At 37.5% G+C, this 27999-nt stretch overlaps 1 protein-coding gene across 1 annotated transcript; it reads left to right on the top strand.

Annotated features, from left to right (window-relative positions):
* The first annotated feature begins 30 nt into the window (after nucleotides 1-30).
* On the top strand, nucleotides 31-27993 carry adipor2 (adiponectin receptor 2). Its single transcript, XM_067427118.1, has 8 exons — nucleotides 31-159; nucleotides 8984-9240; nucleotides 21195-21335; nucleotides 22775-22946; nucleotides 23488-23674; nucleotides 24791-24978; nucleotides 26448-26641; nucleotides 26743-27993. The coding sequence occupies exons 2-8, from the start codon at nucleotides 9193-9195 to the stop codon at nucleotides 26869-26871; spliced, it is 1059 nt and encodes a 352-aa protein (XP_067283219.1). The 5' UTR covers nucleotides 31-159; nucleotides 8984-9192; the 3' UTR covers nucleotides 26872-27993.
* Nucleotides 27994-27999: the final 6 nt, after the last annotated feature.

Consider the following 27999-nt stretch of genomic DNA (forward strand, 5'->3'; position numbering starts at 1 on the left):
GCCTGTCCTCCTCACGCGAGGGACGTCACATTGAAACGCAACGGTACGATATCCAGAAAATCCAGCCAGCTCGACTCAGTCAGTCTACTGGAACGGCAGCTCCACTCCGACAAAAAAAAACTCACTTGAAGGACAACCGCTTGTCGTTTACACAGACAGGTGAGTAAAAAAACGACACCCACATGTAGTCGTTAGAATATATTTGAAGGTGTTCTGACTCTATTTTTGCGCCAATTAAGTTGTTTGTGTCAGTATTGCTAGCTGACTAACGTTAGCCTCCACTTGCTACGCTGCCAAAAAAACGGTTCGTCTGTTGTTTTCCAGCTTTTTCTAAACAGGATTTTGAATCTTAATTATTTAACAGACCGGAATAGCACCATATACGAGTCTTAAGCGTACAAAGAGCGTGACGAACGCGAAGAGAGCGAAGTACGTGTGTCTAAATCCGGCGTATTTGTCACTTTCCTAGTTGTTTGTGTCAGTCTTTGAGAGGTGAGGTTGACCACTAATGGGGCTTTTGTTAGGAGTTTTCATCTTTCTGACTTTATATCCTCAGTTTTTATGCTCGTAAAGAGTTTTGGCCGAGTTTCACGTTCTTACTAGAGAGATGACAATACAAGATGTTTTCGTTTGGGTTGTAAACAAAAGCGCTTCAATTTAAAGGGACCGTTCGCCGAAATGAAACATTCTGTCACTTGCCCATATTTTTGTTTAAAAAATATTTTATGCATGATGACACAACAACACAAAGAAAGTGAACGGTGACTGATACAGTCCTCCCGCCTAGATCTAGGTTGTGGTTTAAGGAAGTCAGAAAGTCATAGGAGTTTGGAACAACATGAGGGTGAGTAACGTTAAATGATGACAGAAATGTTTTTTTTTTTTTTTGAGTGAGCTTACCTTTTAAATAATTATAGGACTGGTAGAGGTCAAATGATGACGGACATTAGTGGAAGAATTTACTGGCTGTGGAAAAAAATAGTTCAAAATCATGCCAGATGATGTCTATGTTAAGCACCAAAGTGTGAAAGTGTTTTGACAGCTCACTGCTGATCTTATCGACTTGTCATCACCACTGGCATTTCTGACCTAGTTTTCGACTGCCTCCCATGAGTACACAAAGTTCTTCCCATTTTTTTCCCCTTTTATTTTAATCAGGATAAATTCCATCAGTCTACTTCACTTTTTCAGATCCTCCTCAATGCTAGAGATATATTAATAAGAAATTTAATAATTATTTTTATTAATTATGGGTGTACCAATGTCACTTTTTGGTGAGTCTCTGACCATCATGATGCCTCATTGTGATATTATACTAATTGTTTAAATAATTTCTAAATTTTTTAAATAACAGCATGCTGTTTTCAAGTGATAGCAATTGGTTTACAATTTGACATAAAAGTAAATTAAATACAAATAAGTTCTTAATGCATGTGTTTTTAATTTTGTAGTGAAATGCTGTAGTATCAAAAACAGAACAAGAAAAACAAATTAGTTTAACGCTTAAAGATAAAAAAAATATATGTCTATTGTATTGGTCATAAAAAAATAAAAAAATAATTTGACCTCTACTATGGTAACCCCTAGGCAGTATGTTATGTTTAATAGATCTCCCTAACTGTCTGTGTTGTAAAGAGGCCCTGTGTGTCGCACTTTGAATATGTGTTCCAGGACAGCTCGTCATCTTGATCTAAATTGGTTATCACGGGACTGAAGTCCTGTCCCAAGCCATTTGTACTTTCACATAACTGACAGCTCCTCTCCCAAAGCAAAGTTCATGCATGGGACTACTGCTAAATATAATAGTGTCGGGATCTCTACTACTACAAAGTGCATTACATTTTCTTGGTGCAAAGGCCCCCAAATAGTGTCACATCAGTTATTAATAGAGCCTGTGCTTGTCAAAGCTGGTAAGGTAATCGTCTTAGACCAAACATTTGCCATTTCAAATTGACTTTGCCTGTCTGCATCAGGCAAGAGAAAAGCACTCTTTACTGTCATTTCATTGGAAATTACTGCATATTACAGCCTTACACCTTAAAATGTGAACTGAGATAACAGAGAACAGAAAAGAAAACTCTATTTTCATCAGTGTTTATATCCAAAGCAGAGCTATAACCTTTTATCCCAGTATATTTATTTGATCATTTGAATTTATGTAACACAGAAACAAAGAGAGATGATGTGAAGATGCAGTTTGACATTTTGACATTTTATATATAATATAATATAATATAATATAATATAATATAATATAATATAATATAATATAATATATTGGGATGCACCGATCATGGTTTTTCATCAATGATTCCGATTGATGATTTTTCTCTATTACCCGCCAAACTGTCCTTAAAAAATAAATATCAGTAGCCATTTAAAATGCAACCAATGCATTTTAATCTTTGAATTTGATCTAAACAAAGTATGTAATGAGCAGTTGTTTTTGATTTAAACTGCAGTGTATAACTTCAAGATTTAAAGCAATCTATTTAAAGCCAAAAAAACTCCCCAAAAAACAGAAGACTGAATATAAATTCACTCTTATTTCCACACAAATTACATTTTTGGAAATTATTGCGCTGCACTTAGTGTGCAACAGAGATCGGCCAAAAATAAAACAAACAAAAACCGGCTGGTTGCTGATCATGTGTTTGGGGCAAAAACTATCCGGTTCCAACTTATGGCTGGTCGACTGGTGCATCTCTAAATGCCAGTCAGTGTTACCGTGTACAGACTGACCTAGTTATCATAAATCTTTTTTTTTTTTTTTTTTTACTTTACTGTTTTTATTTTTATTTTTTATGACCAATACAGATGTCCAAAAAAGATACTAGTTTAAATAATTTTGTATTTCAGATTTTCTTCACTAATAAGAAAATAATAATTGTATATACTGTTATTATTAGTATTATAATGCCATTGTTTTAACTGAATCTTTTGTAGGTTAAATGGTGAGCTATGCAAACAATACAAAGTTACTTTGCCCTTAAACTGTTGTTTGGGGGTGTTTATTTTCAGAGTGCAATTATATACACTGATAACCTATTAAGGAGAAGGTGTTCATGTTGTTGGTCAAACTGAGTATCAGTCCATCTCCATTATAGTGTCAGCAGTAGTCGTGGTCCTCTGCAGTGTGGAAAGGCCCCTTATCAGAGAAGTTGATTGTGTGCCATTGATCGACAAAGCAAACATCTTTTAAATGGCAGGGGAACTGCTCAACTCCTGAAAATCTTCATTGATTTGGTTTGCCGTACAGTAGAAATTAGGCCATAAACTGTGCTTAAAACCAAAATATGGTGCGCCGTGCAACACATCAGCGTGTCATTCCTTACTTCCTATAATCTGAACAAGGTGGGATGACGTTGCCAAGACGACAGTCTCCTCTGGCTCATCCTGTTTGTGTAGATAATATGCTGGAAAGCTGCTCATGTCATTTTGCCTTAGTCTATTCATAGTGACACCAGCAGTTTCTTTAGCTCATTATGGTGAATTGGAGGTTTAGGCAAAGTGCTCCGTTAGACCTGGGTCACACTGGTTTGCACATGAGCTGGGTCTGTGTCAAAGCAAATGAAGCATTTGACAATATGGTATGTCTCTGGCACATGGTGTGAAGGACAGGTTAACCTCTTTCTGCGTCATCACTGGTTGTTATTATTATTCAGTGTGCGACACTGAAAGTTCTTGGCGGAAACCAAAAATATTTTGCTCTGATTTAACATTGGAGGGAGGCCTGATGTGGTTTATATATTTTTAAACATGTTTTTTCTAGTGCTGTTAATCGATTAAAAAAAGTACTAATTAATAAAACATTTTACTGTAATTAAACGTGATAAATTGCACTTAACCTTTAAATTGTTTTTATATTGTAATCATTTTACATTTGATCTCAAAATTGATGTGGAAACAATATATTTTAAGTATTTGATCTAACAAATGGAATATACAGAAAATGTATAAAGTTAGATGAAGATAAAGTTAGATGTTTTAAGCTACAATAGTTCAGTCAAGAACAGTGAATTATTTTTCTGTCTTGTTCTTTAATTTACATTAATGACAGACATGAGTGCGCTGAGAGAAGATTTTTGTGTGTGTGCGCGTGCACGCGTGCACTCATCTGAAATGCGCACACAGCTATTGAGTGTCATGCTGTCTGTTTTTAATGTTAATCAATCAAAAATGACAAAGAAATAATTTTTGTAACTTCAATAATAATTTATACAGTAAAGATTATATTATGCACTTATTTAGTTATCATTATTATATTAATCATTTTATTTGATTACTATATTCAGTTTCTATGCCTGAAAACTACTGTTAGATACCGGAAAGCACTGTTTACGTTGCTCTATTGTATCTCTTTGTGTTGTTGCTTGTAGTTTGATTATATGTTCTTATTTTCTTTTTTTATGTGACAGTTGAATATAGCTAATAATTAATTTCCATGAACATAGCACATAGCGAACTGTACCGAAACCGCGACACTAAAACCTTGACATAGTATGGCAGGTGTGCGGGAAAAAAAGATTATTTGAATCCCAAAACTAAAAATCGAATGCCAACCCACTGAACAAATATTAAATATAGTGAGTATTCACGTAAATAGTCAGTTTTGTGAATGTGAACAGTTAAGGAAAAAAATCTGATGTGTAATATGTGTATTATATTAGATCTGTGCATTAGGTCCTGATAAAATAAATCTGCTGCTCTGTCGTTTATATTAATCAAACAACAAAAGAAAAGAGGGAATCGCTCACTGTTCTTGTCTAAATAACTTCTGAAGCTTTATTAATAATCAGTTTATTTGTAGGCTTTTAAAACTCTAAATACTGTATAGTGACTTTGTACATTTGATTATTCATTTTCTGTATTGCATATATTGTATTTGTTCTACTGTTATTTATTTGCCATTTTGATCTTATTTTTAAGAACTACATTAAGATTATTAATATAGTACAAACAAACTGGAGGAAAAGATGCATTGTGATGCATCAAAAATTGTATTAGAAGTTTTGTATTTTCCTCTTTACTCTCTCTCAAAGGGCCTCTTCCTCTGACAGAAGTTCAGTGCTGCGCTGGTGGTCAGCTCTGGTCTCATGACCAACAGACTGCACACAAAGGCACCTCTAACCTCTCTGTTCACACTCTTACTCGGTCACATGACACACACACACACACACACACACACACACACACACACACACACACACACACACACACACACACACACACACACACACACACACACACACACACACACACCCAAAGACTGGCTCCAACAACTGCTTTTGTTTGGGTTTCTCCATTCTCTCACTTGTTTTGGTTTAGACATTTTTCCCTTCATCTATAATCCTCAGGAAAATCAGGTGTTGCTCCTGTGTAGCAATATAGCTTTTTGTAGCGACATGTTAGTTAGCTTGTGGTCTACTTTTGGAATATGCCTAGGGGTATCACTGTACATTTCTGTTGTGTGGTATTAAAATCATAAAGATATGTTGTTGTTTTTTTTATGTGATTTGTTTCTTAAAGTCAGAATCGAGCTTTTGACAGTCATGGAATTATCAGAGATTTTTAAAAATGTGATTTTCATATTGATTAATATTTTGTTTTGTATATAAAACTAAATGTTAGTAAATATGCAACTGTTAGGCTATAATAATATTTTTAAATTTGATATACAAAAAAATAATTAAATGTTTATATTATATAATATTATTATATTATTACATTTATTGTATTATACTATATATTGTTATATTAATTATATTATTACTAAACATTAATGTATCTTGGTAATTTATGTACTGTTATCAGACAGCATACAATTCTCAGAAGCATTCACTACACACGAACTGAGTCATCTGAGATGTTATTATCATATATGTGAGTCACATGTGTGGCAAAGCTCTGTGGTGTTCCTGAGGTTCATCTACTGCCAAAATATAAAAGCTATGCTACAATTCCATGAATCACCCCTTCTATTTTGAATTTCTGTATGTGCGACCTGTAAACCGAGATGTGGATCCAGTATAGCTTTTCATAAGTCAAGCGTAATGAAAGCATATCTCTGTCCAATTTAGTCAGTCATCTTAGCAGCACATGCGATTGGTATAATGTGAAACATGACTTGCAGCCAAGGGCTTGTCTATTGGTAGGTGTCCGTCTCAGGCTCTCTCCTTCCAGTGTAATAGTGACTCACTTCCTTCATGATCACACTTGAACAATGCCACGAACAACTCTACATCTAGAGTCAAGTGGACGTGGACTCTGAGACCCACGAGACACAACTTGCTGTTGTAGTCCTGCAAGCTCTGTTTACTACTATACTAATATACAGAATTACAGCAAAATCAGAAGGTTAAACTCAAAATTATAAAAATGTTTTTTATAATTTTGCGTTTATAATTTGCTCTTTTTAATCTGCTTTTTTTCTGTACCACATAAGGTCAATTGACCTATGCGCTTTTCTAAAGAGCTTTCCAAGAGTCAGTGGGATGGACGCATGCATTTTAGGTTCTTTGGCCATTACACTGGCTCTAAGAATTCTAGAAAGGTAGAGATGTAGTTTAAGATCAGGGGCCAGTTGCATAAACCACTTAGACTAGTCTTAAAAGTAAGTCATCTAATTTTTTTCTTTAAGACTGGTCCTAGCTTTTTAAAATCAGTTGCTTAAAATGGTACATCGGTTCAATTTGAATTAGATAAGTAAGACTGATTACATTTTGAATAATTGCTAGCTACAAATTAGTGCTTAAGACGCCGTCTTAACATGGTAGCTAAGTTTATGCAACTAGCCCCTGGTGTCATGACTCAGTAACACTCTCTCAGGTGCGTTTTGGCAGTTCTTTCAGCACCACAGTGTGAAGACTGCCACCCTTCGAGAATGAAAATTGTCCTTGCGGAAATAGAATTGCTGACATTCTCGAGCTGTGACAATTTAGAGCTTAAAACACAGAAAAGTCAGATGGCTGTTAGTCAGCTGTTTGAGTGGCAAAAGAAAATCAATTTCAAATGTCATTTCCTTTTCCCCCTGCTTTCCTGTACTCCCTGGTAAGCACTTTTGCTGACTGGTGTCTCAATTGATTTATTTATTTCTCCCTTTTGTTTGTGTCTTAGCTACACAATGGAAATTGACTACTGCCTCTTTGGAAGTGCATTTTGCTCATGAATAGTCACTAATTTCTATGCAAACTTTGTTTGTAATGGTGGTCCCCCAACAATGTAAAATTTTGACAGAGAAAAAAACACAAGATTCCTGAGGCGAGTTCCAGGAATACTTTGTTGACTGTGCATTGCACAAAAGTCCTCTCTGCTTTTTTTATATCCTGTCTTTAGGACTGAGTGGCCGCAGTATAATTTTGCATGTGATGAAATTAGATCTGTTTTTTCAGAGCTCACAGACTGCGGTAATGAACAGTTTGGACTGTTCATACGTCATTTTTAAACCCTTTTATGCAGGTTTAAATTTCAGATGTTTTTTGACATTTTGACTATTAAAAAAAGATAACATAATAAATTGATTTTTGCACTTTCAGGACTTGACAGCCGTAGGATTACATGCGCATATGAGACACGTGGGAGTTTAATGAGGCCAGAGCCTTTGAATACTTTTTTTTTTTAAGTGAACATAATGAATGGGCTGATAATTAACTGATAATGACTTGTCAGCTCCTCTCCACCCTCTGGATTGGGTGGATGAATGTTTGGAGACATTCAAACTGTCTGTATCAATTTTCTCCTCTTGGCACAAAACTCCTGCACAGTAGTCCAAGGGAGCAAGAGGGGTCAGTTTCACACTCTTATGGTGTCACATGATACCGGTGCAGTGACACCAGAGAGGGCTGAACTTGAGAAGAAAAGTGCATCATGTTTTTGCCAAACTGGACACAGACCACTGTGCAATTAGATTTTCGAGCTGAATCTGATTTCCTGGCTTGTGAACAGTCAACTGTTGCCACACTTTTCATTTACAAAAAGAGTGAAACTCTAAGCAGACGGATGCTGTCAGTTTCACAGCTGTGCCTGTGAAGCCTCTAGCTCCTGTGAGCTTGGCAGACTGCTCAAGGCTTGCAGCTGATATCAGCTCAAATTAAACGCACTTCAGACTGGCAAAGAGCGTTTGAAGCAGAAGCTGATTTCGCTCATATTCTGTAGATGTGGTAATAGCCAAGCTAATCTGTATTTCGTTAGAATGTGGATGCAGATTGCTTGGAGATCGTGATTGGCCTTGTTAAAAATTCTCTTTTATCATATGTTTTGTGCACTAAAAGCATATGATATCATATGATTTGCTTCATGGTTATGACTTAGGATATGACACTGAACCGCAGGTGACTGGTTTAAACTTAAGTGCCTTTGTGTGGGGCCTGGCAGTGTAGCAATCAGATGAAAGTCTAGCATTTTTAGCTTGGATTAAGGTTTTATCCATTCTTGCACAGATGTTTTGACAAACCCTGTTATGTACTAATATGCAGAATGGGTAATTTCAAAATGTGTTGTGAAACGGGATTTATGAACTTATTTGTAGTTTCATTGAGGTTTTACTCTGTCTATAGAAGCCCTATTGAGTCCTTATCCTTTTATGTAATTAAGCAGATACATAACTTCTCAGTCTTTTTAGTTAAACGTCAGTTTCAGTCACATGTATTCTGCTGCCATATGACCCATACTTTTTGCAAGCAGACTTAATTGCATCCATTGTATGTTAAGCTGTTGCTGTTTCAGTGTTTGAATTTTTTATTTTATTTTATTTTTTATTCTAAACTATAGTTCAAGTAGTAAGCCCATTGTGCCAATTACACAAGCATGATGGTAAACATGGGTTTTCGTACATTACTGTTTAAACATGTTTCTTTTTCTTTTTTTTTAACTTTTTTTTAAAAAAGAACTTCATATGAGTGTCCTCCAAACTTTTGAGTGGTAGTGTAACATCCCCTAAGCATCTCATTTATATATTTAATGTTATTTCTTATGTCTTCACCAGGTCCAGCAGCGAGTCTCGGAGGACAGTTTTTGGAGTCAAGCGTCCTCTCGGTCCAGTGGTATTAAGAACGAGCAGAAGCAACAGGAAGCAAGCTGGACGGGGGGGAGGCGAGTGAGGACAAGGGCGCCGCCTTTGTCCTTAGACACAGAGTCTGCACCAGCAGCGATACCGACCCCACCCACACATCCAACTCAGATGACCAGGACACCATGAGTCCTAGTGCAGATCACAGATCGGATGACCCCACACAGAACAGGGTAAGCACAGCACACAGAAGCCATTAGTATCTATGAATGATAAACTGATATATCAACCTTTATCAGTCTTAATCAGAATCAGCCAACCACCCTTCTCCTAGATATTAGCATTGATATAAAAAACTCATCTTGTTTGTAATGGTTGTATAATAAAACAAAAAACTATAAGAAGCAGAGCATTGTGTGTTTTTTTACTCACAATGCAAAGTAGATTTCATAAAACTCCCTTAACCTTGGTAAAGTCACAAACACACAAATTTTAGTGTTTTCCAGCAGTATGATCAAATACAATAATTCAATAAATTATATATTAATAGTAATAAGCTAATCTGTTGACAAATAATGCAGTTCTTTTTAATAATTTTAATGGTTTTGTACCAATTTGGCACATTAAGAATTAATTGGGTGTGCAATCAAAGGTTTTTGTGTGTATGTTGTTTCACAACAGATTTCAGAACCCAAACTTTCAGTTTTATAAAGTTGTATAAACCACAGACTGCTCTCATCTATACCAAAGGACATGAAAACCTGCATTTCAGCCACAGTAAAGTGCAAGTATGGGATCACAAGTAGCTTATATTGGTTGCTTATAAATAATTCTCACTCAATAAGATAAGTGCACTCACTTGAGAACTCAATGGACTGTTTATAAAAGCTAATGAACTATTAATGAATGCTTTACAATGACTGCACACTCTCTAATTTGCATCTGCAGTCCATTATAGCCCCAGACACCAGCAGATTCATCATTTAAGCTATGATGTATAGAAGCACCATGTGTTATTTGTTTCTGTGATGTATAATTACTTATCACAGTCCAATATAGACAGAGAGTCTACTACTCTCAGAGGAGTCCGTACAGGTTCAGAAGATTGTTGAGGAATATTCTTCGGGGGGAAAAGACGGGTTTTTTTTCTTGTTTGTTTATTTGGTGTTGCTTGTTTATATTACCTGCTCTGTTTTGAATAATTATTATCCACATCTTTACATGTTTCTCTGATAGAAATTTAACAGTGTTAGCAGGTTTAGAGATGACGCTTTGTATTTGCATTAGCTGTCGTCCTCTGTTATTTGAATACATTCAACACACACACAATGGTTGTGTATTGTGTAATCTGACTCGGGCAACATTTGTGTCAGTCATTGTGAGCCACGTGATGGTTGGCTGCCAGGCGGTGTATGGTGTGGTGTGGTCAGACAGGGCAGGTGTAAAACTATCCCGTCCCCAGAAGAGAGCAGACGCCCCACTGGCTTTTTGGGTTAAGGTAGATCCACAAAAACAAGGCCAAGCTAATGAAATTTTAAACAGGCCTCAGGACAACAGTAATAGACACTGTTAGGTGTTTATTTTGCGTCATGTCTCTGAGGTTAAATTTGTGTCTGCATAGTGCAAACACTATTTAGGATGCCTTTTTGCTCATTTAAGAGAAATTTGTGTTCAATTTAAAGAGGGTTTGATTGAACTAAACATCCATCTATACACAAGAGACTGTGGCATGTGAGCATACTTGGAAAATAAGAATCTGCTATATTCCCGTGAGTGTGCCATAATTGTCCAGGTTCACACACTGTAAAAATTGTAAATAAAAGCAGATTATTGGATTGTTTATACAAGAAAAATGTTTGTGCAATTTACAATAAATTTCAGAGTGACATTTTTTAATATTGGTTAATGTAAAAATGTGCTAGAGAAACATCTTTGGATTTTACTGCACCAATAAGATGACACTTCAGCTGGGATCAGTATATTAAGTATATCAGGATAAGTATATACATTTTAGTTTTAGAATTTTTATGAAAAATGGGACTTAAAAATGGGAAAAATAGCCAGTGAAGCTGGCATTGTGTTAAAACAAACAATCAAAACAAACCGCATGAAGAGGAGTTCAAATAATTATTTATACACGTGTATGTGGCCCATTACTTCTCTTAAGAAATGTTTTACTTCCTTATATGGTAGCTGTGCAACTAATTGAATTTCGATTTCGGCTCCCAGCGATCATCAAAATAGTACATTCGAGAAAAACGATTATTTTGCCATGTTCTACTTTGCAAAAACACTCTTATTTTGTCTTGCGTTCTGAATAAAACGCGCACACGCACATCCACCCCTCTCGAAGCCACAAACTCTCTCAGGTCGTGACTCGTGTGCATATCATCCGCTGGCATTTAAAAACTCGGCACAAGTAAAGATGGCAGAAGGAGGGCAGTTACAGCAGCGTTTGGGGAGCAAAAAAGGCAAAACCAACTCCGTTGTCTGGGAACAGTTTGGCTTCGAGGAATCAGACGACGAGTAGAAACATGCTACGTGCAAGACTTGCTACATGGTAGTGGCTGCAGTGCAAGGGAACACCATGAATTTGTTTAACCACTTGAAAATTAAACACAGAGTGACCTATGAAAATATAATAAAGAAACAAAAACAGCAATCCACAACCCCCTTAACATCCTCCGTATCCCAGGCATCCATAACATACACAATCTACAACGCTACTCCCTATCCGTTGAATTCGGAAAGACACAAAAAAATAACTGATTCCGTTGCCTCAAACATTGTCACTCGCTTGCGTTCATCCCTTAAACCAGATCATGTTAACAGACTAGTGTTTCTGGCTAAACCTGTAAGAGATAATATTAGCAGCCCTACCAGCATGTTGACTTGAATCATTTTTATTTTGTCTTACATATTAGTTAACTTATTTGCTGTTAATTCTGGGGGCTGATGGTGAGCCAGCCTTTAATATTCTGATCGAGTTACTAGCTGGAATTTGTTGAATATATTTTGCCAAAATGTTGCCTACTTGTTTTCAAGAGATTATGGAAGTGCACTTATTGTTGATCTTATTTATTTGTTGTTATCATTTTTACTTAAATACTTTTATACTTTTATTTGAACATATTATTTATTTTAATAGTTCAAAAAGTTCAACAAATTTTACAATTTCAGTTTAAGATTTGTTGAAAGGTGTCTTTTTTTTTAATAAATGCAACACATTCCCAAAGTCATGTGAATTTATCTTATTACATAATCATGATTTCAATATTGACCCAAATAATCGTGATTATGATTTTTTTCGAGCAGCCCTATTATATGGTTTACATTTTGAATTACTGCTGAAAACACTGGATGCAGTGGACCATACGTTGAGCTTATCTCTTGCTTACCAAGGCATGCACTGAATCTCACTGCACTAGTGCACATACACCTGTTAACTTGGTTATAGGTCATAGAACAACTGCCAAACACACCTGCTTTCATGCAAGGCAGATATTTGATTTTCTCATTTAAGTTTCATGTAAAGCTAGAGTTGCATTGAAAATTTGATATTCAGGTTGTACTGTTCATAATGAGAGGGTGTTGATGTCTTCTGTTTGCATTATGCTCTTTGGTTTTTCTAAGGTAACCGGTTGTTTTCCTCCTATCTGCAGCTCTGCCTTGGTGCTATGCCAACAGTGTAGTTAGATTGGTTTTTGTATGGTAAGCGCAGGAAAACTGGAGCTCTCTCGGCTCCAGAAGGTCAATTTTTAACCAGGAACTACTTAATTCTGTTGATTTGGAAGACTAAGTCAACTACTTTTTTTTTCATTAATGGACGTAGGATAAAGTTGAACATTCATCACTGTAATCACTCGTTTCTGATGATGTCATATGTGACCTCATGCCAGAGTTTATACTCCGCCATCTGGTGAACCTAAAACCATTTCACTCTTGAGATGACGGACCCTGATAACTCTCTCACCATACAGTCAGAACTTCCCCTGGTGCTTTCCAGGTTGTGGCATTTCTGTGGTACAGCTTGTTCTTCTTTCTAATCAGAGACACGTAATTCATTTCATTATCAACGTTTAGCCTAATTGCATGTTGTTAATTTCTGAGGAAACCAATGAGGGGGATTGCATTAGTATAATGATTCCAATTAAAAGCTGAATGTCTGGAAATCCCAAGGGCTTGGAAATTTGTAAACATTCCCAAAATATTGAGTTCCTCAATAATAATTGTATTTGTTATTTATGTTTTGGTAACCAAAGTAACCAGCACTATTGTAATTAGTTTGATTATTCCCATGTTTCTCTTTCTGGTACTCAGTAAGGGAGATGTTTTTGGATAAAGAGCTTTATTAATTCCAGCTTCCTGTCCCGAAGGATTTGCAAACGTTGAAAAATCAGTTTTTGAGTTCTGTCTTTGTGCATACGAAGCGAGAGTTTGAGTCAGCGGCACATGCGTGCATCAACACTGGTGCTGGGGTTAGTCTGTATAAAGGTCACTTCCTGATTGAGCAAGAAAATTTGGTTCCACTGTTCCAAACATGTAATGTATAAGGCTATATTGTGGAAGGTAGGGGCTGTAGAATGGAGAATGGATGGCCAGGGATCTGTCTGCTCTGTGGTCTTGAACATGTGGCCCTAAGGGTTCGGTAAGGAGAGCAGGCTGACAGAACAGCGCAAACAGTAGGATTCTTACCAAGCGAAGACCGAGGAGGCAAAAAATTTGTCCTTTGGGACAATGTCTCCCTGGACAGGCGGCTGAAAGTTACAATCTTGCTTCCGTAGGGGATTCTTTGTAAGTGGTGGTGGTTACAGTGATCTGAAGGCATAGAGGGCAAAATTTGTGTGTCACACAGACTGTGAATTGTTAGCTTTGTGAGTATATAGACAGTGCATATCAGTTCAATTTTACTGTGACAAAAGTTATCTGTGTCTAGCACTGTGTCTGTTATATTTATATGCCTGAAGAAAAATAAAAAATACAAATAAAAAGCCAATGTTGCATTTAAGCACAAAGGTCCTTCTCTGTATCCCCAGTCATGTCATATATTTTTGTGCTAGCCTGAATATTATCAGCTGCAAAAGTACAAATAGTCCTGGCTAAACCGGTTTGGCTGGATTGCATCCTGCTTTCAGTGAACCAAGGGCAAATATGTTGTTTTGCAGGACAAATCTTTGTGAGTTGAGGCAATGTGGTTTTGTACAAAGAGGGAAATTAACTAAACAAGCTGTGGACTTCAAGAAATTCTCAGATGGTTGTATAATCACAAGTCCTGGGGTGCACATGCAGTCTTATCACGGTAGATTTTGCTCAATGTTCAGATCGGTTGATCGTAACTGAACTTTTGTCCCTTGACATGTTGTCAATGCTGATATATATGGGTCAACTATCTACCAGAAGGAAAACTTTCACTTTGAAAAATTATACGAATGTTCAAATCATGAGTTTAATATGAAATGAATACTTTTATTAAATAAGGACACATTAAATCTAATGTATGTGTGGATCTAAAGTGACAGTGGAGATATTTTTAATGTTCAATTAAATGCTGTTCTATGGAACTTTCTATAATTTTACAATTAAAAAATACATTTTACAATCAAATACATTTTAACTTGGTGAGCTTAATAGACTTCCTTTTAAAATGTTTAAAAAAATGGTAGTGATGTATGTGTTTAGTATTGACCATTGCCTTACGTATCATATACGGATAAATTGAGCGAGGGGAAAATGAAATGACTTACCCCTGTAATAACATGTTCTGGTTCAGAGATATGTAGGTGTTGTTGCAGAACTGTTGTAGCCTCTGAACTTCACTAAATGAGACTCGTGGCCCTCCTGCTGAGGCTGTGCCTATTCCTGAGGCCAGCAAAAGGATGTTCCCAGCATTCCAGGAATTGAAATGTACAGGATCATATCCCTACTGTGCCATACACAGCCTGCTGCTGTTATTTGTCACCGAACACGTGCCTCTGCCTCAAAATATCACATGAGGTCTTTCAAAGTCACCTTTGAGTGCTGTGCATATGTGCTACATTATTTTTATATTCCCCGTGATGAGGTGCCAGCATGCCTGGCATAAATATTTTGACTGTCTTCACACTGCAATAGCCTGTCTATTGATGTTTGAACGGCATTCACCATCATGACTGCTTACACTGTTGACTTAATGAGGTCATTTAATGATGGAACATTTCTTTACATGAACCTTCACACCGTGTCCTCACCAGCCCAGACGTGATAAAGCACCAAAGCTATTAATCACATTTCTTCCATGAGTTTTTTACAAAGCAGCAACAACTATGACCCACAAGACATTTTGATAGGCGATTGTTTTCTGTTTTAGTCAGAGAAGTCCTGTTAATAGTATAGCCTCCATATCGCTATATTAAACATCAAATATCTAGATGTGATTTTTGGCAGCATTTTACTTTCAGTGAGGACTAAATAATCAATAAATGCTGTAAACTTATGTTGCAAAACAACGTTTTAATGAATCTATAATGCAAGAGGTTTGATGTTAAAAATCCATCAATAGATTACTGCAAAGCAGTTTAGGTTTTATTTTCTGGGTGTTTTTTTGAGGATCGTTTGAGCTGGGCCTAGCCCTCCTCTGTAGCTCTCATAATCTGGCTTTAATCTGACTTCCAGACGTAGGCTGGAATGCTATATGACCTGCCATCCTCTCGCTAATCTCATGAGACCCCAGAGCTGACAGAGAGCCCTGCTGGCCTCCTGCAGAGACCCTATGTGTCCCCAATCTTTCATTCATTCATGTTCTGTATTTTGAAGTTTGTTTAACAATTTACTGATGAAGTTTAACATTTTGTCTTAAGTATGTGTGACTTTTATTTGATTTTTAAAATTAATGCATCTAAAGTACTACATGCACACATACTGTCATTCAAGAGCTTGTGGTCAGTAAGATTTTTTTATTTTATATAATCAATACATGGAATAAATGTATTAAATGTGACTAGTATTTTGTATTATAATAAAATATCTTTACTATTTCAAATAAATGCTGTTCAATTGAACTTTCTAATCATCACAGAATCCTTAAAAAATATTAAGTTGCACTCTTTTCAACATTGAAGATGGTTATGATGATAACCAAATTTTGATTATTAAGCACCAGATCAGCATATAATAATGAAGGATCATGTGTCTTAATACTGTCATAATAGAATTTGTCAAATAAATGCAATATCGGTGAGCATAAGAGACTAAAACATTCTTGCTGATCTATCTGACCACAAGCTTTGGAACGGTAGTGTGCTTTGCCATAGTATTTAATAATAAACATGATTGCAGTAATATATAAAGAGGTTATCATAACAGGTCTTATAAATATAGATGTCTTAAAGATACTGGGGCAATAAGAGAGGCCTAGAAAAAGTAATGTGAAACTAAATTACAATTGTTTTTCTCCAAGAAGTCTTGACTAATATGGGGAATTTTTTTAGTTTGCTATATAAACTTCTCTGTTTGCTTGCATTCAGCAACTATTCTGCAAGTGTAGCCACTGATGCATCTTGACTATGTGCTACTTTATTTTCACCATATGTGGTCTCTTGTTTTTGTTCAGTCAAGGAAGAACATCGCCTAAACAAAGCTTTTAAGATGTTGGCGTGTTGTTAGTAGCAGGTGGTGTGGGTATTACAGCTGAGTCATGCTAAACCCAGAAAATCAGACAGACCGCATGTCATTTAAGCTTGGACGAACATACTGAAGCGTTCAAAGTGGACTAGAGTACATTTCATTGAAACATTTAGAATTTTTTTTTTAAATGTTATCCCATCAGGCTCCTAATGAACCTACATGGTTGTTTTATGAGGTGTTAAGCCAGTTCTTTTCTGTATTTACTCTCCTTTTTTCCTTTACACAGACCCATACAAGTCCCAGCTGTGTCCCTAGCAAACAAGGAAACTGCCCCCCCCCCCCCCCCCCCCCCCCCTTGGAGGAACGTGATTATGGCACTTGATGATCTCTAGAGAGCCAACCAATCAGTGCACACAGGGAGCATAACACTGAAAATCTGAATTACGCTAGGATTAAGGCCCCATTCTCACGAAGCCAGAGCTTTCCCAATCCAATCATTGTTTTTCTTTCCTCGTTTCAACAAATGTCTGCGTCCACACGTGATCACCAAAACCGACTCAAAACGATGTAGTTTGCATGCCAGGCCAGTGTGTGGCGCTGTAATTCTGCCACAGAAATACACTAAAAACAGAGAAAGAGTTGCGGCTAGAAGGGGTATAGCAGTGGTAGGAGGTGAGGCAAAATCTCACAATAAAATAACAAATACATTTGCTACTTAACAGATTTGTTTTATTAACGTCTACACCTACCCCGACCCTATACATACCCTTACAATAATGCAAATACAGTAATTATATGACGCAATATTGATGTGTGCATGCCTAGTGCCCGTAGTTGTATCCCATAACTCTTTCACCGTGCTAGATGTAGTGTGATGACATCACTGTTTCGCTAAATATACAGACTGGCTGTACACACGAAAACGCAAGATTGTCGTTTTCAGATTTATCCACTCAGGGACCTGGTTTCAGAAACTATCGGATTAATGCTTCCAAAACACCGGATCCGTGTGGAAGAAATGCTGATACGGTAAAAAAAAATTATACGTATATAGCTAAACGCATCTCCGTGTGGACGGAAGCACAGTAGTGGTATATATCATAATATAGATATTTGTAAGTGTATAGAGCTATCTGGGATATTGTTGACTTAGTTGAAAGCTGAACAAGTCACAAAACCATCTTTAAAAATGTGGTAGGATTTGTCATGTTGACACATTTTGTCTGATTTGAAGATTTGCCATTTCCTTCATTTTGCACAAGTCAGAAAGAGTGCCAAAACTGGTTGTATCACTCTGTGTTCACACATGCCTTTCTGAGGTGTGCACATTAACGTGCTTATTCGTTATTGTTTTTCTGGGTGTGTTTAAGTATTCCTTTAGTGACTCCATAGCTAAGGAGTTTATTTTATTTCACACCCTGCCCTCCCAAACTTACTCAAACTGGAGAATCAACTTCAGCATATATTTACAATAGCAGCTCACAAAGACTCTGAGATACTCAAGGAGTCCACTCGTACACTTCCTTTAGTAGTGTGTACAAGACTCATTTGTCTCGTTGGTTTCTTTATAGGCCGTTTAAGCCCAGAGAGAGCTCTATCTCAGGCTTTTTAGGCACAAAGTACCCTAACAGGAATGCTTGCTCTCTGTTCACACGTGTTCACAGGAAGCAAGAGTGGTATATTTGTTAGAGCTATGAATAGCACCCTTGAATATGTTCTGGTTTAAAGCATTGAAGTGAAAAACTGTGGCAGACACCACGATTAATATAAACACACACTCTTGTAATGAGAGGGAACCGAACACTGTCACACTGACAGAATGCTGTCTTGCTGGCAGGCATCAGAAGTAGGCTATTCATGCATTATAGATCCAGTTCTGGTTCTGGTTGGCTCCTCTTGTTGATGAAAGACACACTGTTAGCTTGTCTGCCTTTTAACCGTGACCTCTCTCTTCACAGGTTTACAAGTGTCCTAGATTTCCAGTGTCAGAGAGATAGTTTGTCAAATATATTTAGGAGTATTAAAAGCTGTTTTAACTGTATTGCACAGTGACTGTTTTGACCCTAAGATATAACTAGGTATCTATTTTTTTTGTTTTATACATATATATATATATTAAATTTCCCATGTTTTGTTACATTTAAATATTTTTATTTGTAAAATTATTTTGTTTGGTAGATGTCACTATTTTTGTTGTTGTTGTTTTGTTAACCTTGAAGGCTTGTGCTGAAATGCAGTTCATCTTTCTGCTATTCTGGTGATGTTGAATAGCTAAACTCAAGGCTGAATAAGTTTAGAAACCATTGAAGTGTGTCTATTTCTGGACCTGCCTTAAAGCACTGCTGGGCTAAAGCAAAAAGTTGGTGCGAGAACACAAAGCGTCTGTTTCTGATTTTATTGACTGACTACTTAATTACAGAGCTATGCGGTTCAGATGCGTTCACTGTTGAATCTTGTCTTCTGTCATCTGTGTGCGTATACACTGTCAAAATGGCGCTGAATGCACTGCAGTAGGACCCCTGCTGGCTGTCCACTGGAAGTGACTCTGACGCTCCAGCCCAGGGCCTTCAAGGTCATCTGTGTCTGTGCCTCTGCTCCAGTCATACCTTATTCTGTTGAGGACACCCTCCAGCTGTGTGTGTGTTCCAGTATCAGCCGAAGGAAAGGGGATGGGGTTATTCACAAAGCTGCTAGGGAATTAGTACCACGCTAATGCCACGTCAGCGCTGATTACAGAGATGCTGATTGTCCCACTGCCCAAGTCTGATCTGCTTAAGAGAGGCTTGTTAACCTGTGCTACTAAACAACACCTCACACTTTCACCTTCTGCAACCCTTTCTCCTTGTGCAACCCTTTCTCCTTGTATCTAATCTGTTTGTTCAGCAGTTTGGGACACATCCTTTTGCTTCAGATTTGCTAGAAGGCAAAGCCGACTTGCTGTTTAATTCAATGCAGGCTGCTTTGGTTTTACTATATTAGTGAGGACATTGCATAGACTTTTATTGATTTTCTATCAGGGTGATTACATTTTCTCTGGCCTAACCCAACACCTACTTTACAAAACAGATTTTGGACTATTTATAAGCCTTTTTAACTTGTGTGGAGCAATGTAATGTATACAATATATTTATTGAGAGGACATTCGGCCCTGACAAAGACATATCCGGTAAAACGTTGCAATGCAATAAATTGGAGCAGATTAATCTGTGTGCAGACATCACATTTGTTTTTTGCTTAAGTGATTTCTTTTGTCCTGGCTGCACCTGAGCCCTGTTTGGGTTTAAGGATGTGCATGCTTTCTTTGTATTATTGACCTCAAGTACAGCCAGACCTTTACACAGGTGTGTGTTTGTGTATATCTTCACCCTGATATTGTTAATAGTTTGTGTTAGTGATGTTTGCACACACACTGTAGTGTGTTCAACATTGTATGTTTGATAGATGAGCATGTATATAAGACTCTTGGGACTTATATATGCGTTGATTGTTGGTATAAGCACCGAACGATAAATTGGAGCGAGTCAGCAGGGCTTTGCTTTTAACACACAAAGTGCTGAGAACATGCCATAAGCAAGGTCGTACCAATCAATGCAGTATTAATTAAATTGTGTGTGTGTGTGTGTGTGTGTGTGTTTGTGAAAGAGTGTACTTAAGTGACCTTTTATTTTGGCTCTGAGTGTGATGTTGGGGTTGACTGGGTCTTTGGGTCAGGATGGTTGACTAGTCATTAACAACGGTTTGTGCAGTGAGTTCATCACATTTGTTTTAATTTTTGAAAATAAAAATGCTTTATTTAAATAATTTTATATTTTAGTGCAATATTTAAAGAGATGCATCTTTACCAAGAGGATTTATACTAAAATTTAACCTAAATTAATTTGTATTATTATTGACTTCTGCTATTGTTAGCCCAAGATGCTCAAGACTGAATCAGGAACGTTATGTTTGTTTCTTTCTGAAAATCTGGAAATGGCAAAAAGCTCACTTAAAGGGTTACTTCAGCGATTAGCATATGGCTTTGTATCAGTAGAAACCAGTATATTCAAATAATTGTGCTTTCCCCCCTCATATCCCTTTGAGACAAGAGATTTATGCATTTTATTTCTGGAAAAATTCCTCCTATGATGCAAATTGACGATATTTGCGTCATAGGAGGAATGAGGAATTTATAATATTTAAGTTTATAACGTCTCTTGTGTTGTTCAGTCATGGCATATTTTGTTTAATTTATAAAAATAGTTTACAAATAAGTGTTTATGCAGTCATGGCATGTTGCTTTTTTGGTTTTCATTTTTTAACTTGTTTCTTATTTTCGTATATTTATTACTTGAAAAACTTGGAACACAATTTTAAAAAAGTATATCATTTTTATTTTTATTAATTTTATTAATAAAAAGTGTGTTGTTCAGTTAGCATATTTTTGTGTTTTGCTTTGGTACCAAAATTGGTATTGAGAACTGTGGATTTTTACTGGTATTGGTACTGAATATTGACATTTTGGTACTGTGACAACACTACTGCTCAATATGAAAGATAAAAACAAATGAACTTTGAAACCTGACTTCTTTGCATTTTGTATTTTCAGTGCCTCTTTGCGAGGAGGGTTGTACATGAAAAAGAGGAAACAACAGAAAGAGAAGATGAGGAAGAGGAGAAGAGTTCTGACGAAGGCCTTCTGCTGCAGGCACACCACGCCATGGAGAGGATGGAGGAGTTTGTGCACAAGGTCAAAATCTCTTACATTCATCTCACACACCAGTACACATGCAAATTTTTTCACAGCTGAGACCCAGCTCACACCACAAGCACAGATGTGTGGGTTATCATTGAGTTTATACGTCGAGGGTCATACGGTGTAATTAAACAGATGACATCAACGCACCTGACACGAGCGGAGTGCTCACAGCTGCTTCTGAACGCACATGCCACAGTCCACCAATACGGAAATCATCCCTGCCAAACCAGACGCCCATCTCCTGGCTCCTGCAGCCTCTCATCTCAATCTTGTATTCAGAGTCTGCCATATGCAGAGGAACAGGAACTGAAAGCCGTCCTTTGTAGCGTGTGCTGCAATTCTGTGCCCTAAAAACCAGCTCAAGTTTAGTTTGCTTTTTGAGCCCCTTCTGCTTTAATGGCTCTTTCCTTCCTGCCTCCCTCTGGGGAAGAAGCCAAAGCTCTCTGTGTCGAAGAGCAAACACAGTGCGAGATCCAATCAGTGCCATTCACTATCAGCACTAAGGTACAGAGTCTTGAAAGGAGCACTTCTAGGAACGTAGACTTTGAGAACACATCTTGACAGATGACCGAAAGGCTTGTCTTGGAGTGTCAATCAAACAACCTGACCTAGATTCGTTTGTTTTGTTTTATTTATTTAAATGTCTTGATATGAACAGAGCCAAGAACACTTCTCAGCAGATGTAGACGTAGGCCTATTTGCCCTCGGCTGTAGTCAATGTATGAGCTGCACTTAGGTGTAATCCTGTGGTCACGTCTGTGACTGGTATTATTGCACAGGAGTGGTTTTCATCAGTCTTGTTTTGCAGAACACTACTTAGAAACTAATGCTAATTCTCAGCAGCGTTACCACAGCTGGTGACAACCTAGTTTTATGAAAACCACACAAAAGGGAAAAAAAATCCGGATGCAGTTCACCATAAAAATACATTCAGTTCATGAGGACTATAAAATAACAGATTTTATTTTCCTCTTTTGGACATGAAAACTGCAGGTTGTGTGGGGAGAGTTAACTTACCTTGTTCAATGTAACAGACCTTTTTCAGTCTTAGGAAAGAGACATACTCTGCCCAACTTTTCCTAATGCACATTTGTGTAAAGGCATTATTGTACTTCATGTGTCCTTATGTACCTAGCTTTGCCCTAACTTACTTCTGAAGAGTATTTCTGGCTCTGTGTAATTTTTGCTTGCCCCTTAACTCATAATTACTGTAATGCTTATCTCATGCTCTCGTCCTCTCTCACATACATGCGTAGACCGTATAATTACTTTCTGAAGTTAAATGAGAGGGCTCTTCTCTTGCCAACCAGTAAATGCTGACCTGAACTTAGCATAATGATGTGTCAAAGAGTGGGCTGATATGTCATCTTTTCAGAACTGCAGGGTTGCTTGAGAGTGTAGAGTGATGCTTTTTAATTTTGTGTCTTTAGATGTGGGAGGGCAGATGGCGTGTCATTCCCCATGATGTCCTCCCTGATTGGCTGAAGGATAATGACTTCCTGTTGCATGGGCACCGGCCACCCATGCCATCCTTCAGAGCCTGCTTCAAGAGCATCTTCAGAATCCACACGGAAACGGGCAACATTTGGACACATCTTCTGGGTACACACAACTTATTTACTTGCTATATGCATATTTTGGATGAATAAATAATACATTTAAATTAAATATAAATACACAGTAAGCACAGTAAGCGCTCCCCTCAGCATAGTCTGACTCTGTGCTGCCACCTAGAGAAATGTAAGCATACTTCACACAGCATGGGGAAAAGTAGGGGATGGGTGGAAGGTCATTCTAAACATAATAGACTCTTGACCTAGATAATGGTATTGATCATGAGGTGAGATGGTAATGTGCAGCTATTGATCATCTACACCTTTGGACTCGTGGTATATCTAAGCCATAATAGACAAAGGAGATTTGATGTTTGATGTTGGTCTACTAGTAACCGCAAAGCTTTCTGATGTGCTTTTGTGTTAAGTTCGATTTTTACTCTTTGTACTTTTAATACATTTATTGATTTGTAGTATCGACCTGTAGCAGGGAGGGGCCTCTATATAACATTTAAAATTATAAAATTAACGTTAACATTTATCTGCACATAGATTTTTACACTAAACATTGTTTCCCTTGTGTCTTTCAGGCTGTCTGTTCTTTCTCTGTCTTGGCATCGTGTACATGTTCAGACCCAATATGTCGTTCGTGGCACCATTTCAAGAGAAGATTGTCATCGGCATGTTCTTCCTGGGGGCCATTCTCTGCCTCTCCTTCTCCTGGCTCTTTCACACAGTCTACTGCCACTCGGAGGGAGTGTCCCGTGTCTTCTCAAAGTAAGAACACTCTCCAAACAGTCCTTTATTATAGGGTTGAAACTGTCATGGAAAACCAGAAATTATTAGGGAAGAACATTAGACCTATAGGTAACCGTTAATTAGATTTTCTTTAAAATGTAAAGCGCTTTATAAATAAAATGCATCATTATTATTATTAATAAGATTCTGTTTTTTAATATTAGTTGATGCAGTTTGATCATTTTTATATAATTTATTAATTTTGGCTATTGGCAATAGTCCATTTTAGTCTATAATACATCAGTAATGTTATATGATACATTATAATTTATTAAAGTGATATTAGATTATAATATATGATTTTAATGGTAAAAAGGTTAATGTAAAGGTGAATCTTAAAGGGTTAGTTCACCCTAAAATGAAAATTAGCTCATAATTTACTCACCCTCAAGTCATCCTATGTGTATATGACATTCTTCTTTCAGACAACATTGACCTGGTTTTTCCAAGCTTTATAATGGCAGAGTGAATTTTGTTTTTTAATTCTATAAAATGTGTTTTTTCATCATATAACTGCTTCACGTGGCTCCAGGGGTTAATAAAGGCTTTCTGAAGCGATGTTTTTAAGAAATTATATCCATATTTAAAACTTTATAAAGTAAAATGTCTAGCTTCCGCCAGTTTGGGAAAATGCGTAATTGGTATGCAGTGGCCAGAGAGGCACTATACTTTTTCTGTGAGGTGAAGAAGTAGGTGTTCTGGTGGAAGCTAGATATTTTACTTTATAAAGTTTTAAATAGATATTTTTCTTACACAAACATGGCAGTTAGCTTCAGAAGGCCTTTATTAACCCTTCCTGAGCTGTGTGTGGAGCAGTTATATAATGGATAGATGAAATTTTATGGACTTAAAAAACAAAATTCTCTGCCAGCTTAGAAGAGCCAGGACATATTTAATATAACTCAGATTTTATTCGTCTGAAAGAAGATGGTCATACACACCTAGAATAATTTGGGGTGAGTAAATCATGGGGAAATTTTCATTTTTGAGTAAACTGTCCCTTTAATCAAGATTTAATTCTTTAAAAGTATTCAATTGTTTGTTTATGAAGGAAGTTTCTAACAGCTCCCACTCTCTCATTCACTCCTATCACAGGTTAGACTACTCGGGAATCGCGTTCCTGATCATGGGCAGTTTTGTACCTTGGCTGTATTACTCCTTTTACTGCTCCCCTCAGCCCTGTTTCATATACCTGATAGTGGTGTGTATTCTGGGGGTCGCTGCCATCACAGTCTCACAGTGTGATTTCTTCGCCACACCACAGTACCGTGGAGTCAGGGCCGGTAAGATGCTGTCTCATTCTGTTGTTTACTGACAGGTCTTCTTTTGATTATTTTTTTTAAGTGGGTTTAGCTGCTGTATGATCAGAGTACAGTTTACTTCGAATTCTGCCCTAACACACCATAACCTCTAGGAAGTGTTACAGGAGTTTCCAAGGCCAAAACATCTAAATGTTATGGTCTAGAAGTCAAGTCACCTTTATATAGTTTATACAGTACAAATTGTTTCAAAGCAGCTTTACAGGGATAACAGGAAATGTATGCACTTTTTCAGTTGTTCAGCTGAAGTCAGTTCAGAGTTGATTCAGATCCATTGTACAGATCATTAATAGTTAATATAGGTCATTTCATCTATAAAGCAGTTTTTCTTCAAAACATTGTCGTTCAGTTTTCATACATCAGCGTCAGTACAGTCAGCTTCAGAATCGGTAGCATTTAAATATTCATCCAGTTCCTTTTGCTTGAAGATCTATTCATCACGCTGATATGGAGCCGAAGCTGGCCATAGGTTCTGTGCAGAGGACCTGTCTGGTTCTTGTGGTCTCTGCTGAGGATCTGTGCCGACGGTTATCGTGTCGACGAGGCCTTCACAGGGGGATTGTCTAGTAGACACTGTCTCTCTGACATTCAGGGCTGCGTTTTGGTCGTATCTAGGTGCGGGTCCACCATTTGACCTGGATGTGGACTGGATCCGGCTGACTACGGTAACCTCAGGATAAGGATGAGACAGACAGACTCGTTTTAGCATGGATACCATTCTTCTTAGGATGTAACAAGTAAATTGGACGTTATAGGAAGTGTTCCTGGTTCTAATTGACCTAATTTGTGCAGCCTAACAATCATATAACAGATTAACAATTTCTATTCAAATCAGTTTAGTGTATGTGAAGGACTATAATGCGTTAAGAGCTCGTTCAAGTACCGGGGAGCTAGTAATTAGCAAGATTTTATAATGTATGTGATGTTTAATAGGAGCCAATACAGTGTTGATAGAACTGGGCTAATATTGGACATACTTCCTGTCTTTAGTAAGAACTCTAGCTGCTGTGTTTTGTACTAGCTGGAGTTTGTTTATCAAGCATGCAGGGCAACCACCCAGTAGGCATTACAATAATCTAGCCTTGAGGTCATGAATGCATGAACTAACTCTAATGCATTTGTCATTGAGAGCATGTGTTGCAATTTAGACTTAAAAATTGCAGTTTTACAGACACTAGAAATGTGACTTTCAAATGAGAGATTGTTATCAAAGATGATGAAGACTTCAAAGAGCAGCCAAAGTGTCAGATAGTATTCTAGGTTATTACGTGTGGAGGTTTTTGGTCAGTTTTTTTTTTTCGTCAGGGCATGAAGAAAATATATAGAGCTGTGTTTTTGTGGTCTCTGCAGAAGTAGCAATATTGCATTACTGGAAGTGTCTAGTAATGCAATATAAATAGTTAAATTAATACCTGCTGTCTTGTGTGTTTCAGGTGTGTTTGTGGGTCTGGGTCTCAGTGGAGTCGTTCCCACGCTGCACTTTATGATCACCGAGGGCTTCCTGAGGGCCACCACCATGGGTCAGATGGGCTGGCTGTTCCTCATGGCCGTCCTGTACATCACCGGAGCCTGCCTGTACGCCGCGCGCATACCTGAGAGATTCTTCCCCGGCAAGTGTGATATCTGGGTGAGTTGATGTCCCTGAAAGTTATACACAAGAGTTCATAATCCAGATGCCTTATATTTAAAGTTTAATCCGTACCTTGTCGTTATTTTGTTCTCTTTCAGTTCCACTCCCATCAGCTGTTCCATATCCTGGTAGTGGCAGGTGCATTTGTGCACTTTCATGGTGTGTCCAACCTGCAGGAGTTTCGCTACACAGCTGGCGGAGGCTGTACGGAGGAGGGTGGTGTGTGAGCCTTGTGTCCTGCGGTGCTTGAAACGCACCACTAGAGGGAGACAATGTTCTTCTTACCTTTGCCGCCAATAACAGCTCTGTTCCTCCTGCCCATCAGGGGTAAACCTAAGAGGACAGCACTGAATGACAGAGCTACCCACCTTTTATAATTATAATTTTTCTCTTTCCGTTTTTGTTTGTTCTCTATTTTGCCCCATTAAATAAAATGCATCATGGGATAAGGTGGACACAGGTCAAGGATGGCAATTTGTGATTCCTTTGATCAAACATTTAGGAAGAGGAGACTTTTTTTTGGCTTGGTCTGTTGCTGTTCGATGGTCTATTGCTATTTTTTTCTTAGTACAAGAAAAATTGTTGAACAGACAAAACTAAAAAAAAAAACGTGTGAATATTTCTTGGGGTGGGCAGTTAGCCATTTTAAACTTTTTCATGTAAATAAGATTTCTAAAATTTGGGTTATATAGATTTGTACGAAAATAAAGTTATAAAATGTTTTTAAAAAAATACATTATATCATTTCGTTTAACGGAGGGAAACAAGAGAAGTGTTATTCTAGGGTAAGAGACCAGATCAGTACAAAGCCACTGTTTAAGTGGACCGATAAAGTGTCAGGGGGAAGCGGCCTCCCAGATGCCTCAGTGTGCTATCATCCTAAACACGGCTGGTAAAAGCTATACAAAAATATGCACCTGTAGGACACCTGATGGAGCCGCCCTGATTCAGCGCTCACGTACTCCGCTGGCCTTCATATCTCCGTCAGTGCGGTTTCCTTCAACACTCAGAAGGCCTGGTTTTCCATCTTCAGTTCCTTTCTCTCTTTCTCTCTTTGTTCTGTCGTATTATTCATCTTGGATGTTGATTCAACCTGGTTTGGAAAAAAAAATAGATGAGATTTGCTGTTGCTGAGTACATAAAATCATACTCAAGCAGTGCAAGGATATATTCATTGTGTAATGTTCTGTTTCACCATCTGTACGTGATATAATTTATTTAAGAGTTTTCATGGAAACATTACGAGCTGTAATTTTCCACATTTAAACAAGGGCAATGTTTGTTTTCTCAGAGATTTTTACATTGATATTTATTTTAATTTTAAAATTAAAAAAAAATTAAAACACTCATTACAG

The sequence above is a fragment of the Pseudorasbora parva genome, chromosome 20 (assembly GCF_024679245.1).
Source record: "Pseudorasbora parva isolate DD20220531a chromosome 20, ASM2467924v1, whole genome shotgun sequence".
NCBI lineage: Eukaryota > Metazoa > Chordata > Actinopteri > Cypriniformes > Gobionidae > Pseudorasbora > Pseudorasbora parva.

Excerpts from the sequence above, each read along its gene's own strand:
- adipor2 (XM_067427118.1), top strand. The coding sequence starts at position 9,193 with ATGAGTCCTAGTGCAGATCACAGATCGGATGACCCCACACAGAACAGG. Across the intron at positions 9,241-21,194 it reads ATGACCCCACACAGAACAGG|TGCCTCTTTGCGAGGAGGGT; the intron begins GTAAGCACAGCA and ends TTGTATTTTCAG. Across the intron at positions 26,642-26,742 it reads CCGGCAAGTGTGATATCTGG|TTCCACTCCCATCAGCTGTT; the intron begins GTGAGTTGATGT and ends GTTCTCTTTCAG.